The sequence below is a fragment of the Pituophis catenifer genome, unplaced genomic scaffold (genome assembly GCF_029215685.1).
Source record: "Pituophis catenifer annectens isolate HBS135680 unplaced genomic scaffold, rPitCat1.0.hap2 SCAF_11, whole genome shotgun sequence".
Lineage (NCBI taxonomy): Eukaryota > Metazoa > Chordata > Lepidosauria > Squamata > Colubridae > Pituophis > Pituophis catenifer.
In genome coordinates, this window is record NW_027256891.1 from 12806903 (window position 1) to 12825751 (window position 18849).

At 40.9% G+C, this 18849-nt stretch overlaps 1 protein-coding gene across 1 annotated transcript in view; it reads left to right on the plus strand.

Annotated features, from left to right (window-relative positions):
- The window catches only part of LOC139322877 (sodium/hydrogen exchanger 2-like), a 27004-nt gene extending 26775 nt beyond the window's left edge, over nt 1–229 (plus strand). Inside the window, exon 12 of the mRNA XM_070952124.1 lies at nt 205–229. Within this exon, the coding sequence (XP_070808225.1) occupies nt 205–229 (25 nt within the window). The remainder of the gene's footprint in view (nt 1–204) is intronic.
- Nucleotides 230–18849: the final 18620 nt, after the last annotated feature.

The window sequence follows — 18849 nt, forward strand, 5'->3', positions numbered from 1 at the left end:
TGAAAAATGGTCACAAATCACTTTTTGTACTACGAATGGTCACTAAATGAACTATTGTAAATCGAGGATTACTTGTAATATAAATTATAAATAATTCAAGGCGGTGAATGTACCTAATATTCCTTTCTTCTCCTATTTTTCCCTCCACAACAACAACCATGGAAAGTGAATTGAGCTTTTGTATTCTTCCCCTCTTCTTCCTAGATTTGTCCTTAAATGTCCTGTATGATTTATAACAAACGTTCTATATGATTTTTTTTTTTTATTCACACGGTATGAATTTTTCCATTAGAATTCCAGGCTTTTCTTAGATTCGATTTCACGTATAAGCTCAGCGGAAGTGGCAGTTAGAAGAGGTACAGATTTCCATCCCATTTGTAACAGGTGACTAAGTCGTTTTTTTCACCACTTAGGAGATTGTGTGGCTGGGTTCTCCTGGTCTAGCAACATTCAGGAGGGACAAAAGCATTTTCAGCAGCTTACAAACCTGAATGTCCCATCCCTGATAAAAGCTCTCTCTTTTAGGAATGTTTATGCTGGCCACCAAGGGATAAGAAGAGGAAACAAACATACATTTATAATGCATTTCACATTGAAATAATTAGAGGGCATGGTTGCTGCAAGGGAACTGTGTCTTTAAAAATTAACCCTGATTTTTTTTTTCTCTCTCTCTCTCTGACACATATAGTAGTAACTATGAAGAGGGATCTTGGAGTCCTAGTGGACAACCATTTAAATATGAGCCAGCCATGTGGAGCAGCTGCCAAAAAAGTCAACACAGTTCTAGGCTGCATAAACAGAGGGATAGAATCAAGATCATGTGAGGTGTTAATACCACTTTATAATGCCTTGGTAAGGCCACACTTGGAATCCTGCATCCAGTTTTGGTCGCCACGATGTAAAAAAAATGTTCAGATTCTAGAAATCTGCAATCTCTAGAGTGCAGGGAAGAGCAACAAAGATGATTAGAAGACTGGAGGCTAAAACATATGAAGAACGGTTGCAGGAACTGGGTATGTCTAGTTTAATGAAAAGAAGGACTAGGGGGAGACATGATAGGAGTGTTCCAATATCTCAGAGGATGCCACAAAGAAAAGGGAGTCAAGCTATTCTCCAAAGCACCTGAGGGTAGAACAAGAAGCAATGGGTGGAAACTAACCCATTAGAGCCTTGGTGGCACAGCAGACTAAAGTGCTGTTAAGTAGCTCTCACCAGGCTCAAGATTGACTCAGCCTTCCATCCTTTCGAGGTAGGTGAAATGAGGGCCTGGATTGTGGGGGCAATAAGCTGACTTTGTATAAAAAAGAACACCGCTTAGGGGGGGCCGAAAGCCCTACTAAACAGGTATATACAAAAGTATGAAGGCTATTGCTTAATGCATTGTAAGCTGCCCTGAGTCTCCGGAGAAGGGCGGCATATAAATCGAACCAATAAATGAATGAATGAATGAATGAATGAATGAATGAATGAATGAATGAATAAATAAATAAATAAATAAATAGAGAGAAGCAACCTAGAACTAAGGAGAAATTTCCTGACAGTTAGAACAATTAATCAGTGGAACAACTTGCCTCCAGAAGTTGTGAATGCTCCAATACTGGAAGTTTTTAAGAAGAGATTGGATAACCATTTGTCTGAAGTGGTGTAGGGTTTCCTGCCTAAGCAGGGGGTTGGACTAGAAGACCTCCAAGGTCCCTTCCAACTCTGTTATTATATTATATATACTACATTTCATTGATTGAAAATGATCCTTGATGTTTCCTTCTTTCCCGTGAAGTCAAGGAAAAACTACCCCAAAAAGGCATGATCAGCAGAATAGAAAAAACCCATCCCTGCCAAATCTATTCGTAGATAATCCCGATGATGAAGATTGTGCTCGTGGGTTTGGATTGGAATCTGAGATTAGCAATCTGAAAACATCCCTAAATCGTTCAATAGTGAAGCACGAAAGGGAATTGATGGTTCTTGCTTGATGGACAATTTACGAGGTTCTGCAACAAGAATGCAGGGACACAGAGTTTGGGCTGGAGGAAGATAGAATCTCAATGAATATTAGAATATTAGAAAAAATAAATAAATCCATACAGGTAAAAGGGAATGTAACAATGGATCCTGGAGCTTTATGGAAATTGCTCAAACAGGGAATTGGTCAGGGTGTACTTTAATTGGATTCTTATATCGAGTGGCCTCTTCCAATTGTACATTGTAATCCTAAACTAACTGTTGTTTAAATGGCGGATTTTCCTAGCTTAAACTTAGTCTCAAACTTACATTCAATTGTGTTTGAGGAATGAGGCTCAGAGCAATATCTTCGATCAGCTGTATCTTCAAATAGAGCTCCAACAAATTGTGAAGGCTTACAGATTATACTGTCTACTTTAAATTCCCCTAGACTGGTAAACTCTGAATTATTTGGACTGCAACTACCTAAATCATAAGCCAACACAATCATTAGCTGTGTTGGCCAGAATTTATGGAAGTTTAAATTGTACTCATTTTGAGGTCACAGCTGAAGCCTTTGGTCCAGTGGTGAAATTTCAAATTTTTTTACTACCGGTTCTGTGGGTGTGGATTGGTGGGCATGGCAAGGGAAGGATACTGCAAAATCTCCATTCCCACCCCACTCCAGGGGAAGGATACTGCAAAACCCCATTCCCACCCACTCCAGGGGAAGGATACTGCAAAACCTCATTCCCTCCCCACTCCTGGGGGAAGGATATTGCAAAATCTCCATTCCTACCCCACTCTGGGGCCAGCCAGAGGTGGTATTTGCCAGTTCTCCGAATTACTCAAAATTTCAGCTACCGGTTCTCCAGAACCTGTCAGAACCTGCTGGATTTCACCCCTGCTTTGGTCCATATTCTATGATATATGTGTTATTTTTTTAAAAAAAAATAAAAGGTGAGGGTAGAGAGAAATCATCAATCTCACGAAAGGTAAATAAAATCAAACTTTATAAAAAAAAATAAAGTGAAATTTAACCCTCTCCCTCATTAACTTAAATAGTAAAATGTTGATATTTGTGATAAAAGAAAAAAAAGATTGAAAAAAATATTTTTCAACACATAAGAAAAACTAGCTGATAAAAAATTAAATAAAAATAATAGTAATAAAACTTTAAGAAAACACTTTGATAGAAATTGCAGAGCTTCAACATAGACCACAAGATAGATTGAGGAAAGGAGGAAGGGAGATAGGGAGGGAGAGAAGGGAGAGAGGGAGGGAAGGAGGAAGAGAGAGAGGGAGGGAGGGAGGGAGGGAGGGAGGAAGGAAGGAAGGAAGGAAGGAAGGAAGGAAGGAAGGAAGGAAGGAAGGAAGTCCTTTTCTTTCAAAGTTTTCATCATGATGAATTTTAGGAGAAAAAAAACCCATCCTTCATAATTTTTGGGGGTTTTCTGGCAAGATTCAACTTTCATCTTTTATTTTACCTATATTTTTAAAGAAAACATCCTCTTCTAAAATGATTGGCATAACATTTTTTGTATTAAGTATAGATTGCGCATTATTTTAACTTCATTTTAAAGAAGCAGGGGGCCTCTAGATTAATATTTGAAATAGAAGGAGCAGGGGTATACCTTTGGACTTCAACTCCCTGCTTTGATTTCTTGGGCAGTGTTCATTTGTTCCTTGTTTATTCATTTGATTTAAAGGGAAACCCATTTCAATGTTTCAAGGCTGAGAAAGAAAAGCGATGGTCTTGAAAAGTTCTTCAGAACAACTACCAACTTTCCACATTCAGGGAATTTGGCTGGATATTCTCTGATGTCTGTTTAATTGCTTCCCCAAACAGGACTATTTCTCGATCAGCAGTATCTAGAAATAATAATATCTCACCTGTTGGGAGATCCACCCACATAATTTAGGACTGAGAAATTTGTTCCTCTAGATATGACCTTGAAACCTTTTTCTACATCACTGCAAGTTACCACTGATGCATTTTTCATTGAAGACCAGCAGAAGACATCCACAAATACCAACTAGCAGCCAGTAGACTTTATGAAAACTCCTTAATTTCCCAACACATGCACAGACATAACCATAGTTTCAATTGGGAAACTGTGACATCTAGACCAGAGGTCAGCAACCCACAGCTCTGGAGCCGCATGTGGCTCTTTCATCCCTCTGCCGTGGCTCCCTGTTACTAGTCAGCTCCACAATTGATTAGGGCTTTTGGTTAGAACAAGTAGAGGAAAAAGGATGCCGTGCTAGGAGGAGACTCTATGGTGGGGGAACCAGGACTTCCGGTCAGCTCCAGAATTGAACGGGGGCTTCCGGTTAGGACCTTTGTGGCTCTTTGAGTGTTTAAGGTTGCCGACCCCTGATCTAGACCAAACCAAGGCCAAAACGCTAGAGAATTCCTGAAAGCCTGGCACTCTGACAAATTGGCCATCAATAGACACATAGACATAAACAACATCTCCATGCTGTGCAAAAGAGACAATCAAAAAGCGAACCCAAAACACTTCCCCACCAGCAAGCAACACATAGAAGAGCATAGATTAACACCAAAAATTTACATTGGGACCAACAATCAAGAAATAAACAACACCCCAATTAAGGAACTGGCAAACAAGCTAACAGTAAACCAAGGCACCCTCCAAAACCACTCCTACCAACACTAACACTCAAACCACTGGACTATAAACCGATAGCAAATCCTACTCCTTACTAGCATTGATGTTGTTACCTAGTTTGGATAATCAAACATCTACAAGAAAATAAGCAAGCTCAGAGAGCACCAAGGATCCTCCTCCTCCTCCTCCTCCCTCCTCCTCCTCCTCCTCCTCCTCCTCCTCCTCCTCCTCCTCCTCCTCCTCCTCCTCCTCCTCCTCTTCTTCTTCTTCTTCTTCTTCTTCTTCTTCTTCTTCTTCTTCCTTCTTCTTCTTCTTCTTCTTCTTCTTCTTCTTCCCTCCTCCTTCTCCTCCTCCTCCTCCTCCTCCTCTTTTTCTCCTCCTCCTCCTCCTCCTCCTCTTCCCTTTTCTTCTTCTTCTTCTTCTTCTTCTTCTTCTCTTCTTCTTCTTCTTCTTCTTCTTCCTTCTTCTTCCTCCTCCTCCTCCTCCTCCTCCTCCTCTTTCTCCTCCTCCTCCTCCTCCTCCTCTTCTTCTTCATTATCATCTCCTTCCTCTTCCCTCCTCTTTTTCTCCTCCCTCCTCCTCTTCCCTTTTCTTCTTCTTCTTCTTCTTCTTCTTCTTCTTCTTCTTCTTCTTCTTCTTCTTCTCTTCTTCTTCTTCTTCTTCTTCTTCTTCTTCTTCTTCCTCTTCCTCTTCCTCTTCCTCTTCTTCTTCTCCTCCTCCTCCTCCTCCCTTCTCCTTCTCCTTCTCCTTCTCCTTCTTCTCCTCTTCAACCCGAGCTACAAGTATTTTCCTTTTTTGATGTATTTTTTCAAAATTGGTAGCAAAATGATTTGAGTTGGGGGTGGAATGCAATTCCTTTAAAACATGTGTCAAAGCTGATGCATATTTTTACACTGATGGTGAATGGAAGACGTGGCACATCCCTCAAAACAAAACCAAAAAAGAGATGATCTTATACAGCACTGTGACTTAGCTTTCCTTAAACAATAGTATAAAATAGTGATATAAAAGAAGCAGTACAACTAAAGAGCACGGAGGTTAGAAGAATCGGCCCCTCAGGCCCTACACCTTGGTGTAGACTATACAGAAATCAATCAATCAATTAAAAAAGGTACATAAGTGGAACAATCCTGTTTTCCGTCCAGTTACAATTTCTACAAATGAGTCATTTTTTTTTAAAAAAAAGGACCTGTTTAATCATTACATAACACTCTTCATTGACACCTGGGCCTTATTTGAACAATTCTAACCCAAACCACATACATTAAAAAAAAATAAATCATGCATTTCTATTGCAATTGTTCCATGCTGCCACTGTTATTGAATGCATTACATTTTCTAGCTGATTCATGGCTTGCTTTGAAAGAAAGAAAAAAAAGATTTACTTTTTTTAAAAAAAAATCTCCACGGTATATATTATTTTCCCCCTCAAATAGCATGATACAACATTTCTTTAAGCAGAATGTTAAATGTCAAGGAAAAAGGCAATTAATCTACCACATGCATATATTAGAGAGGCGCAAGGAAACCTTGGATTCTTAACATTGTATGCAGGATTCTGTTTTTCTTTCTTTCTTTCTTTTCTTTTCTTTTCTTTTCTTTTTTTTTAAAAAAGGAAGTGAATTCCTGCAGGGAAATGGTTAATCTATTTTTAACTAAAGCTTACTTTTGTAATCTATCCAGTGCTTAGAGTTCTGTCATTGATCTATGATTTATGTGTTTTAAACCACTTCTTGGCTGCAGCATTGGTTTCTATCCAGAATGCTGGGCTGAATACTAATTGCGAGATCAAATTTATGCTGTTGGGCTAAAGCATCTGACGGTTTATGCTGTTGGGCTAAAGCATCTGACGGGAGTTTTTCTCCAGGGCTCCCATAAAGCAGGCTAGGGTGGAAGCTTGTTGAAACCAGTTTTTCTAACCTCCCCACTCAGCATGTCCTTTTTAAAGGGCTTTATATGCCCAGAGTTAGGATTGATAGTTTATCTGAATTATTCCTGGCAAGGTCCATTGGGGGGGCGGCGGGGGGGGGGTTATAAGAAAGCTTTGGCCAAAAAAAAAAAAAAGTTGAAAAGATTAAAGGCAAAGATTCAAGGGGTCATTTACAATCAATCTGGGGAAGCCTTTTTATTGTAATCGCTCACCCCTTCTTTGCAAGGACAAAAACTTCATTTTTTTTTATTGTGGAGGATACGAGGGGAAAATAGAGGCAGAACTAAACAGAATGTTGAGGCCATTACCCTGTTTTCCCCCAAAATAAGACATCCCCTGATAATAAGCCCAATCGGGCTTTTGAAGTGCATGGCAATAAGGCCAAGCGCTTATTTCAGGGTTCAAAAAAAATATATAAGACAGGGTCTTATTTTCGGGAAAATATGGTACGAATTTATCACGTTCTTCCTCTTTCCTATAAATAGCAACTTGGGAGGTTATCAAAATATTCCCGCCATGCCCTCAAACCATTCCTATTCCAGCAAGCTGGCCTGGCCTAACCTCTCTTTTAAATTGCTTTTTAAATTTTAAATTTGTCTTATAAATTGGGGTGTTTTAAATTTGTTTTCTGAGCCAAAGGATTTAATGTATTTTAAATGGTTTTTAACATCTGTATTATATGTATTTTATTTCTGGCTGTTCACCGCTCTGAGTCTTTTGGGAGTAGGGCGGTATATAAATTTAATAAATAATAATAATAATAATAATAATAATAATAATAATAATAATAATAATAATAATGCACGGATTGAAGATAAGCAGCAAGAAAAAGAATCACAAAGTACCGGGACTTGCAAATCGAAGTTGAGCGACTGTGGAAAAAGAAATCGTGTGTGTTGTCCCAATTGTAATTGGAGCCCTTGGAGCAATACCCAAAGGGCTACCCCGCTATTTAGAAATTCTAAATTTACCGGACTTGAACATTTTGACTCTACAAAAAACCACCTTACTCGGATAGCTTACATCCTCCAACGATACCTTAACAGTTCCTAAGTCCTTGGTTAGGACTCGAGCTGCTGAGCTATTAACCAGCCTCAAAGGCTGTGAATCTCACTAAAGATTAAATATTATTATTATTATTATTATTATTATTATTATTATTATTATTATTATTATTATTATTATTATTATTCAACAGTAGGATTTGTCTTATCACCGGTTAATGGTCCTTATTCAAGCCCAACTCATATGTCCAATTTTGGGGTCATTTTCTGCCCAATCCTCTCTCATCTGCACCCCTATAGATAGAACACCCCTCCTCTGAACAGCACAAGTTCTCCGCTGGTGAGGCTACCAGTCTGGAGGTTCCTTCAACCCAACATCTGCTTCTGATGGCAACCATTTATTATGCAGTTAAGATCCATCCATAAAGGTATGTAGCCAGGATGGCGAACCTATGGCACGCGTGCCCAAAGTGGCATGCAGAGCCATGTTGCCTGGCATGCGTGGCATCGCCCGTTCCTCTTCTGGGTTTTTGGTGCCCATGCACACGCGATGATCAGCTGGCCTTTTTGCACGTGGCAGTGCTGGAAACTAGAAGAGCTGGTCTTCCTGCGTGAGCATGCACGCCAGCCAGCTGATCGTCGTGTTTGCATGTGTGCCAGAAACCCGGAAGAGTAGCTTGCTGAAACCGGAAGTTCAGTAGCTGAAACCAGAAGTTCATTTTCGGGCATGTGCATGCGCCCTGGCCAGCTCCCTTTTCTAGGTTGAGGCCCTGACATACGAGAAGTGCGTGCATGCATTCCCTTTTCAGTAGGTGCCGAAATGGTTCGCCATCCCTGGTATATAGTATAGCATATCTCAGGGACATGCAGAAAAAAATAAATGAATTCATGGCACTGGAAATATTTTCTCCTGTTTTGTATTATGTGCTCTTATTTTGACACATGTCGAGCAGGCAGTGTGATTTATGATAACTTCATAGCATAGCAGCCAATGTGCTAGAGTATGTTTATTAAGGGTAATGAAGTTTTGCACAGATTGTCTCTTCTCTCTCTCTCTCTCCTTCCCTCCTCCCTCCCTCCTCTTTTCCCCCCTCCCTGAAGATCAAAACATTAGCCACACATATATATTATGATTTTTCCACAAACGTGGAAAGCATACAAGTGTGTCTATCAGGGGTAGTTTCTACTTACGTTTACTACCGGTTCACAGTGGGACTGCGCTCGTTACGCTCGCTTCGCTCTCATGCGCATGTGCTCTTCTGTGCATGCGCAGAAGCATTTTAGTGACGTTATGGTCGGTGGGCGGAACCTCCTACCAGTTTTACTACCGGTTCTATAGAACTGGTGCGAACCGGGGCAACCCACTACTGGTGTCTATCTGTATTAGACAGAGAAACACAACAAACCATTTCTGTCCCATCTTGGTTTCATGTACGTTCATTCATAACTTCATACGATCTGAGTTTCAAACCATCAAATCATTTTATTTCAGTTTGAAGAAACCGTAGGTGAAAATTCACCCATTTTAAAACAGGGGAGGATGCATTTTATTTCTCCAAACTCTTTATTTATTCATTTATTCAAAAAAAAAAAAAAACCCACACCCCTCTACCTCCTAATCTGCACATTAGCCTGTGAATGGCAAATAAGGTCGGTCTGTTTAAAAATGGAGATTGAAAAAAAGATGGAACCATCTGGGGTTTGTTTGCATGGCATACAACTGAATCTCGGGAGTTACTGTCTTGTGCGAAACCACTATTTGAGCATTAGCTGTCCCTTCCATCTCTCTCTCTCTCTCTCTCTCTCTCTCTCTCTCTCTCTCTCTCTCTCTCTCTCTCTCTCTTTCTCTCTCTCTCTCTCTCTCTCTCTCTCTCTGTGTGTGTGTGTGTGTGTGTGTGTATACACAGTAGCCGTGTCTCTGTTTATGTCATCTTTTTTAGGTTTTAGGATGATAAACTAGAATGCTGGTAGTGAAAAAGGAATGGAAAATGGTGGGAATGGGGGAAGACCTCCTGACTCTGTCCATGGTGCTGATTATCTAGTCATATCAGCAGGTTTTTGTGGGTATTTAGAGCAGAGGATGAAAGCATTTTCTTTTAACATTTTTCCATTGGACATGTAAGAAGGATGGTGGGCAGAATTGAAAAATGGACAGCACATAGTTAGAGTAATGAGTTTTCATTTCCACCGAAAACAGGCTGTATACAAGTCTGGATGCGTTTTCCTGCATTCCTATTCTTAGTTACTTGTCCCCCTTTTTCTTTCTCTTTCCTCTTTCTCCAAGTTCTCCTCTTGGTCATGTGTCCCATGATTAAATTTTAGTGGGTGAAATCCTTGAGAATGAAACTTCATTTTTTGTGACTGTAATGGTCCATATTTAAAAAAAAAGACTTGCAATAAAGGCAAATGCAGCCTGCCTGCCTTCCTTCCTTCCTTCCTTCCTTCCTTCCTTCCTTCCTTCCTTCCTTCCTTCATTCATTCATTCATTCATAATGAATGAGCTGCCCCCAGGGATACGACTAATCCCGGATCTCCGGACCTTCCGCCGGGCCCTGAAGACTTTTCTGTTTCAGCAAGCCGGGCTGGGTTAAAATTTTTTAATTGGTGAATTTTATGGGTAACGGGGTTTTAAAATTGGAGAAGCCTAAGATAATTTAATTCTGTTTTAATGCATTTTAATATTTGTATTGTGTGTTTTTAATCTTGGCTGTTCACCGCCCCCGAGTCCTTCGGGAGAGGGGGCGGTATAAAAATTTAATAAATAAATAAATAAATAAATAAATAATTCATTCATTCATTCCCTCCCCATCCTAAAAGAGTAGATGAGTGCCATGGAACAGGAATTGGCTATCTCATATCATCTTATGTTTTGTCACATCATCTTATGTTTTGGAATACAACTGCATACAGAACATCAGGTTGTTTAGCCCGTCCTAGATATTCTGGGTCCCTTGGTGAAATCATTTTTTTTTCTTCCTAGAGTTTTTCTTGCAAGAGCAGGGTCTGCTTTGGGGGGGGGGAGTTTCAACAAAGTATCAATTCATTAGTTGCAACTCAGCTTCTCACCTGACCTGATATCATAGGCTGAGAGAGAATGACTGGCCCAAGGTCACCCAGCCAGCTTTCATGCCTAAATTGGGACTAGAACTCATAGGCTAATTGAGTGATTGACCCAATGTTACAGAGCCAGCTTTCATGCCTAAAATGGGACTGGAATTTACCATCTCCTGGTGATCGACCCGAAGTTGCTCAGCTGGCTTTCATGCCTAAGGCGGGACTAGAACTCACTGTCTTCTGGTTTATAGCCTGGTGTCTTCACCACTAGCCCAAATTGCCTCCCTTGCTGAAGTCACTTGCTTCTTCATAACATTCTGACTGATGCATTTACAAGCCACAGTGGAGTATTCCCAATGGTTAATTTTGTTCTTGAAAAAGAACTTGTCCAAACAAGTATATTTCTACATTAACAGATTAACAGAGTTGGAAGGGACCTTATAGGTCATCTAGTCCAATTCCCCGCTCAAGCAGGAGACCCTACACCATTTCTAACAAATGGCAGTCCAATCTTTTCTTGAAAGTCTCCAGTGATGAAGCTCCCACAACTTCTGAAGGCAACTTCTGTTCCATTGGTTGATTGTTCTCATTGTCAGAAAGTTCCTCCTCGTTTCTAGGTTGAATCTCTCCTTGGTCAGTTTCCATCCATTATTCCTTGTTTGGCCTTCAGGTGCTTTGGAAAATAGTTTGATCCCCTCCTCTCTATGGCAGCCCCTCAAATATTGGAAGACTGCTATCATATCTCCCATGGTCCTTCTCTTCTCTTCACTAGACTAGCCATGCCCAGTTCCTGTAATCATTCTTCATATGTTTTAGTCTCCTCTGCACTTTTTCTAGAGTCTCAACATCTTTTTTATAGTGTGGTGACCAAAACTGGATGTAGTACTCTAGGTGTGGTCTTACTAGGGCTTTATAGAGTGGTATTAGTACCTCACTTGATCTTGATTGTATCCCTCTGTTAATGCAATTTAGGATTGTGCTGGCTTTTTGCTGCTGCACACTGCTGACTCATATTTAGCTGGTTGTCCACTAAGACTCCAAGATCCCTCTCACAGTTACTGCTATTAAGCTTGGTTTCACCCAGTTTATATGTGTGCTTTTGGCTTTTCTTACCTAAGTGTAAGACTTTACTTTTCTCTACATTGAATTCAGTGGTGGGATTCAAGTAATTTAACAACCGGTTCTCTGCCCTAATGATTTCTTCCATCAACCAGTTTGCCAAACTGCTCAGAAAGTTAACAACCGGTTCTCCCAAAGTGGTGCGAACTGGCTGAATCCCACCACTAATTGAATTTCATTTTGTTAGATGGGACCCAGTGTTCATGTCTGTCAAGATTAGCATGATGAAAAGAATTTAAGATTTAAACTATTCAGAAGAATGAAAAAAAAAAAAAAAAACCAACCACAGGTTTGACTATGTCTGGTGTCATATTCTTATTTCAACCAGAAGAGGTAGATGAACATCAAAGAAGAGCCATGATTAAGTGGCCAAGCTAATGCTTGGCAGGAGGAACATCTCAGGTTCAATCCATAAAGCTCCATCTAAAGAAAAAAAACCTTGGAGAATAGAAGATGTGAAGGACCCTGATAATTTTGAGATACACGGGTAAAATAATTCAACATTGCTATAAGGATTATCAAGTTGCACTGATCATATTCCTGCATCATTGGGCTTCAGAATTCCCAGGGATGCAGCCATTCAGTAGAAATTAATTTCTCCTTGTCCTTTGGTTACAGCAGTTACTTTCGATTAGCAATGGTAGGAGGGAATAATTGCAGTTATGTCTACCTACAACCTCTCTATTAAATCCCACCTCCTACTTTCCCAAGTGCAAGAAAGTGGCAGCGTGGAAGCTTCCGGGGTTCATATGGCTTCCAAAGCTGACACAGTGTTTGTGATTTAAGCTGGGGAATTCTGGGAATTGAAGACCACACATCTTAAAGATTGCTCTAGTATACTAATCGGGAAGCTTAGAAAGGCATAGAAGTAGAATCATTGTGCCTGGCAGAACCTAAAGAGACTTTGAAGGAGCATCTCTTCAGATGTTTACAGCATCTCTTGCGGTCCAAAAGTATACAACCTCAAGGCTTATTCAAATGAGGCAAGGTGAATGACCATTAAGAGAAATGGCTTTTAACAACCATTAAACAGTCCTGGGTATTATGGTCTGCCCTGGGTGGAATGGTGCAATCAATCAATCAATTTGTTACAGTCTTAGACCAGAGACAAAGGGACACAAAGGGCTCAGTGGCTAAGACGCTGAGCTTGTCGATCGAAAGGTCGGCAGTTCAGCGGTTCAAATCCCTAGTGCTGCGTAACAGGGTGAGCTCCCGTTACTTATCCCACCTTCTGCCAACCTAGCAGTTTGAAAGCACGTAAAAAATGCAAGTAGAAAAAATTGGTGGGAAGGTAACAGCGTTCTGTGCACCTTTGGCATTTAGTCATGCCGGCCACATGACCACGGAGACGTCTTCGGACAGCGCTGGCTCTTTGATTTTGAAATGGAGATGAGCACTGCCCCCTAGAGTCAGGAACGACTAGCATACATGTGCGAGGGGAACCTTTACTTTTACCTTTAGACCAGAGACCAGAACAAATAAAAGCGCCGAGTAAATATACAACTAAAAATTCTAGTATGAAATAATAAACAACAACTAATAAAATCCAGTCTGTCAATTATATACGGTCTAACTATATACTACAATTACGATCCATATACTGTATGGTCCATTGTAGGTTTGATGCCAAAAGGGAAAAGACTAAGCAGTGCAAAGGGTTTGCCATATTTGTTATGTAACATCACTATGGTGGAGAAGACAAGTGTTTGCGACGAATCCCCAGTGCTGCTGCGCAGAATCTGGCCACCTGAGCTGTAGTTATGGATTATTCATCCTTAAACAGCCACTGAAGATAGGTAATGTCGGAGTGACCAGGATACCTAGCAGTTATTGGTAGAATATGTTTTTTCTTAATCTCTGTGTAAATGGAACATCTAAGGAGCATGTGACCCACAGTCTAGTGGGATGATGTAGAACAGAGGTCACCGATTGGTGGTCTGTGGACCACTGGTGGTCCATGAGAAAATTTTGGTGGCCCGCAGAAAAATTATTTGCATTTTTTATATTGCATTAAATCAGGGGTCCTCAAACTACGGCCCCTGGAACAGATGCATGCCATGAACGGTTGTGTTGCTGCAGAGAGTCTCCTCATTCGTGGTCTTTTTGTGCGGGTTGGAGGAGGGCAGAAATTCCGACTTGGGGTTTGCTTCAGCCTCCTGGTGTGAGGCTTTGGGCAAAGACTGGAGGGAAGTGCCACTGGTGGCGAAAAGCCGGAGGGCCTTGTTCCAGTGGGACTGCATCATGGCCTGGAACTGGCTGACCATCTCAGCCCACTGAGCCTCCAGGAGCCGGTACCTGGCCTTGCACTTCCTCAGGTCTTTCCTCTGCTTGGAAAGCCTATGCTCCTAGTCCTCAGTGAGGTGCTTCTGCTGAGCCTCCTTCTCGGTCAGATCCAATTTGAACTGAGCTGTTTTGCCAACTCTTTCTCGTGGTGGCTGCTTAGCTCCAACAACTGCTTCCAACTGTTGGGGCCCTAAGGAGCCTGGACGGGGAGGCAAGGAGTTGGCCACACCCTCCCAGTCACATGACCACCTAGCCATGCCCACCCAACAGTTCATTAGGCAGATCATATTAGTGGTCCGCGGGATTTAAAATTATGAATTTAGTGGTCCCTGGGGTTCGAAAGGTTGGTGACCCCTGATGTAGAAGACATATGGGTGGGGCTACATCAGCTCAGGATTTTACATTGTGCCCTGGGAGATTTATTGGGCATTAAGATTGTCCTTAAATCTTTTATGATTAAAGACAGATCCAACCTCGAACTAAGGAGAAGTTTTCCTGACAATGAGAACAATTAATCAGTGGAACGGATTGCCACCAGAAGTCGGGGACGCTCCAACACTGGATGGTTTTTCAAAAAGAGTCTAAAGAGCCATTTGTCAAGAATAGAATAGGGTCGCCTGCTTGAACAGGGTGTACTAGGTGGCTCAGTGGCTAAGACACTGAGCTTGTCGATCAGAAAGGTTGGCAGTTTGGCGGTTCAAATCCCTAGTACAGGTCTCCTGCGTGACCCAGGGGGTTGGACTAGATGACCTCTAAGGTCCCTTCCAACTCTGTTACTGTACCTCCAAGGTCCCTTCCAGTCCTGTAATCCTAAACTCTATCAAAACGTATTTATCATAGAGCTACCCAATAACGTTCATTTTTTCCAGGTCTCAGGAAAACGAACCTTGGTAGTGCAGTGGATTCTGGGGCTCCGAATGAATGAAAATAAAAAGACTCCACTTGTTGGAGGGGAGGCCCACACACTGGAGGGTTCACACGGCAGTCAAAAAGCCAATTTTTGGCTTCTTTCATATGGTTACACTTCGGATTAAGCTCGGCATGGTGTGTTTGGCCTGCAGTTGTGGGTAGAATTGAGGCGGACTTTGTTCCTGCAGAAATCCAGCTGTGAGAGGTTAGCAAGTTGTGTGTGAAATCAGCAGCCCACCGAGCTTCAGGGCTGGGACGTCTTCCAGTGTGTGACTCTCCTTCCTTCATTGTTCATCTTCTTTAATCCATCCTGAGACTTTTTCTTTCTGTTTTTTTTTTAAACAAAATCTCTTCCTTGTCTGTTGGGATACTAGGATAGACAGCAGGTCCTCGACTTACAACTCTTCATTTAGTGACCAAAGTTACAATGGGACTGAAAAAAAAGTGAAGCTCTCTCCCTTTTTCACACTTATGACCTTGGTCAAAAAGAGGGCTGTGAAAATATCTACAGACCCCTCACATCCTGGACATCCTGGAAAAGAGTGTTTTCTAAAACTAGCTAATAACACCACTTTTTTTTTTTTTTGGAGTAGTATCAGAAAAATATATATCAATGGAAAGATAATTTAATCAAGAACGTAATGCAATCACTTTCATGAAGGATTTGCTATTAGAATAGCAGTTACAGTAGAAAGAAGAAAAGTGAAACACATAGAAAAAACAAGATATACCAAAATGATCACCATAGAAAAAATGAGATATACAAAAAAGATCACCATGTCAGTTAATACTTAGTTGGGTAACCTTTGGCATGAATTACGGCCTTACAATGTTTTCCCATGGGGTGAACCAAGTCTTTTAGTTCTGCAGCTGTTCTAATGTGAAACCAAGATTGAATGATGGCTTCTATCAACTGGGTTTTATTGCTGGGTCGCTTTTGACTAACAAGTTTCTTTAGTTGGCTCCATAGATTTCCAATTGGGTGAAGGTCTGGGCTATTCCCAGGCCATTCCAGCAGTGGAATAGGATTATCTTGAAACTCCCCAAAAAAGTGGTGTTATTAGCCATCAAACCTCAAAAATACGCTTTTCCCAAAAGGTTTCCACAGTTTTGGCCACTACTGTATATTATGAAGACACAGTAGTACATCTCTTCCATTTTTCTCCTTCCTTCATTTGGGCCTGTGCCTCTGTCAGAGGTCTTCAAACTTGGCAGCTTTAAGACTTGTGGACTTCAACTCTCAGAATTCTCCAGCCAGCTATGCTATGCTATGCTATGCTATGCTGGCTGGAGAATTCTGAGAGTTGAAGTCCAAAAGTCTTAAAGCTGCCAAGTTTGAAGACCTCTGCTCTATGTCATTCTTTTCTTAAAACTGGCCACTTCTATAGAAAACAGGGTGTTTAATGAGATTTTGCTGGCACTCTGAGCGTGCCAGCTGTGGCCAGGTAACATGTTGCAAGCAGCCAATAAATCTGGCTGTTCAGAAACTTCCAGGAACAAGTTTTATTTTCTCTCCGTGCTTCAGCCTCAGGAACTGTGTGCAGTCATGCATCTGCTTTTTCACAGGAGAACCTGGTTCCCACCCAACCCCCTATTTCCCAGCCAGGACTTGCACACTGAAGCAGGTGAGAATGAGGGGGGCTGGAGAGAGGGGGGGGGAAAGGAAAAAAGGGAAAGAAAAGAAAGAAGAAAAAGGAAAAGAGAAAAGAAAGAAAATAGAAAATGTACTAACAATTCGGAAAAACTTGTCACATTAGTCAGCTATACGTAATAAGTTCTGACTATCTTTGCATGCACTTCCACTTTTGAGAACGTGGACATCTGTTAAATGTCTGTTTACTATCCTGAAATGCCAACTGCTATGCACAATCGATGCCTTAAATTTGGACTGGAGTAACACTATGTTTATACTAAAATATACTATAATAGTATATATATATAGTATTATAGTATATTATACTATAATATACTAATATACTATCTATCTATCTATCTATCTATCTATCTATCTATCTATCTATCTATCTATCTATCTATCACCTGTCTGTCTATCTCTATTTCTATCTTTATCTATCATCTATCATGTATCTATCTATCTATCTATCTATCTATCTATCTATCTATCTATCTATCTTATCTCTCTCTCTCTATCTATCTAACTATCATCAATCATCGATCATCGATCATCAACTATCATCTATCTATCTACTATATCTATCTATCTATCTATCTATCTATCTATCTATCTATCTATCTATCATCTATCTATCTCTATCTCTATCTTTATCTCTCTCTCTCTCTCTCTCTCTCTCTCTATATATATATATATATATATATATATATATATATATATATATGTAGGTCTTTGGTTATTCGGGTCTTCTCCCACGTAAAATTGGAAGTGTCTTGGCGACGTTTCGACGAAGTCTCATTCGTCATCTTCAGGCTGGTGTTCTCGGCTTCGTGCTTCCAGGAGCAATGGAATTTGCTCCTGGAAGCACGAAGCCGAGAACACCAGCCTGAAGATGACGAATGAGACTTCGTCGAAACGTCGCCAAGACACTTCCAATTTTACGTGGGAGAAGACCCGAATAACCAAAGACCTACATACAAACACCCGCGAAAACCTGAGAAAACAAATATATATATATATATATATATATATATTATCTATCATCTATCTATCTCAACATATATACTCTTCAAAGCACCTGAGGACAGGACAAGAAGCAATGGATGAAAACTTATGAAGAAGGAAAGATCCAACCTAGAACTAAGGAGAAATTCCTGACATCAATTAATCAAGGGAATAGCTTGCCTTCAGAAATTGTGGGTTCTCCATCACTGGAGGCTTTGAAGAAGAGACTGGACAACCATTTGTCTGAAATGCTTTAGGATTGGACTAGAAGACGTCTGCAATTCTGTATTCTGTTCGGCAAATCCACCTTCCCACAAGAAGGTCTCCCACATTTCTGCATCTTTTCCAAGGTGCTTTATCATTTCTTGAGAGTATCTGTTGCTGATGTTTCAGAGTATCCTTTAAAGTAGACAAGGTGGAAGTGATTTTATTTATTTTAATTTATTAGCTACCCAACACTAATGTGGAGATGTTCCTGGATCTCTGGTTACATCTCTGTCCATCATTCAGCCTGCATCCCTGACTGTCCACAGTTCCTGATAAAGGAAATGCTCCTAGGTTTTAAAGAAAGCATAAGAAGCCAAAGAATCTGCAGGCAATTTGCAAGTGGGGTGGGTGGGTGGGCTGCACGACAGCAAAACAGGAGTTGACATTCCAGTAAATACTATAAAAGGTACAAGAACCTGCACCCGAGCCATGAGGATTTTATTTATTAATTGTTCATTTATTTATTTAACTTCAATGCCACCCATCTTGCCGAGGCAACTCAAAATAACTCAAGGTGACTCAAAATGAATTTTCTCCAAATATTCTCCTGGGGGGGGGAGGGAGAGGGAGGAGAGAAAATAATCATAACCAATTTCCTTTTTCAGCAAGTCAAAGGAGAGTAATTGAAGCAGAATATGCACCCAATAATTGTTCCTGAACTTCTCTGGATGGGACACAAATCAGATTGGCACAGCAATGCTGGACTACATGCAGAGAGCTAGCCCAAAGCACAGTGGTTTGTGTGACAGTTTCAACAGCTTGGCGCAATCATTTCACCAGTTCACAATCCAAATCTTATGGAGCGGTCGTTTGTAAAGCTGGGGTAACTGAGTTGAGTGGCAGAATCGCAAAATATAAACATCAAAACGCAAGAACACGTCTGTTGGATTAGGGCCAAGGTCTATTTGTCAACTCTGGGATCTCCTACCAAAGGTTCATCAGGTCCTGGAGATGTTTATTGAAGGTCCATTGGGCAATTGCCCTCTCTCACTGTCACACTTTTCAGCAGCAGGCGTTCGTTGGATGCTACACGTTCTTTTTTAGATCGCATTAACAGCTGCTCTGTTTTTC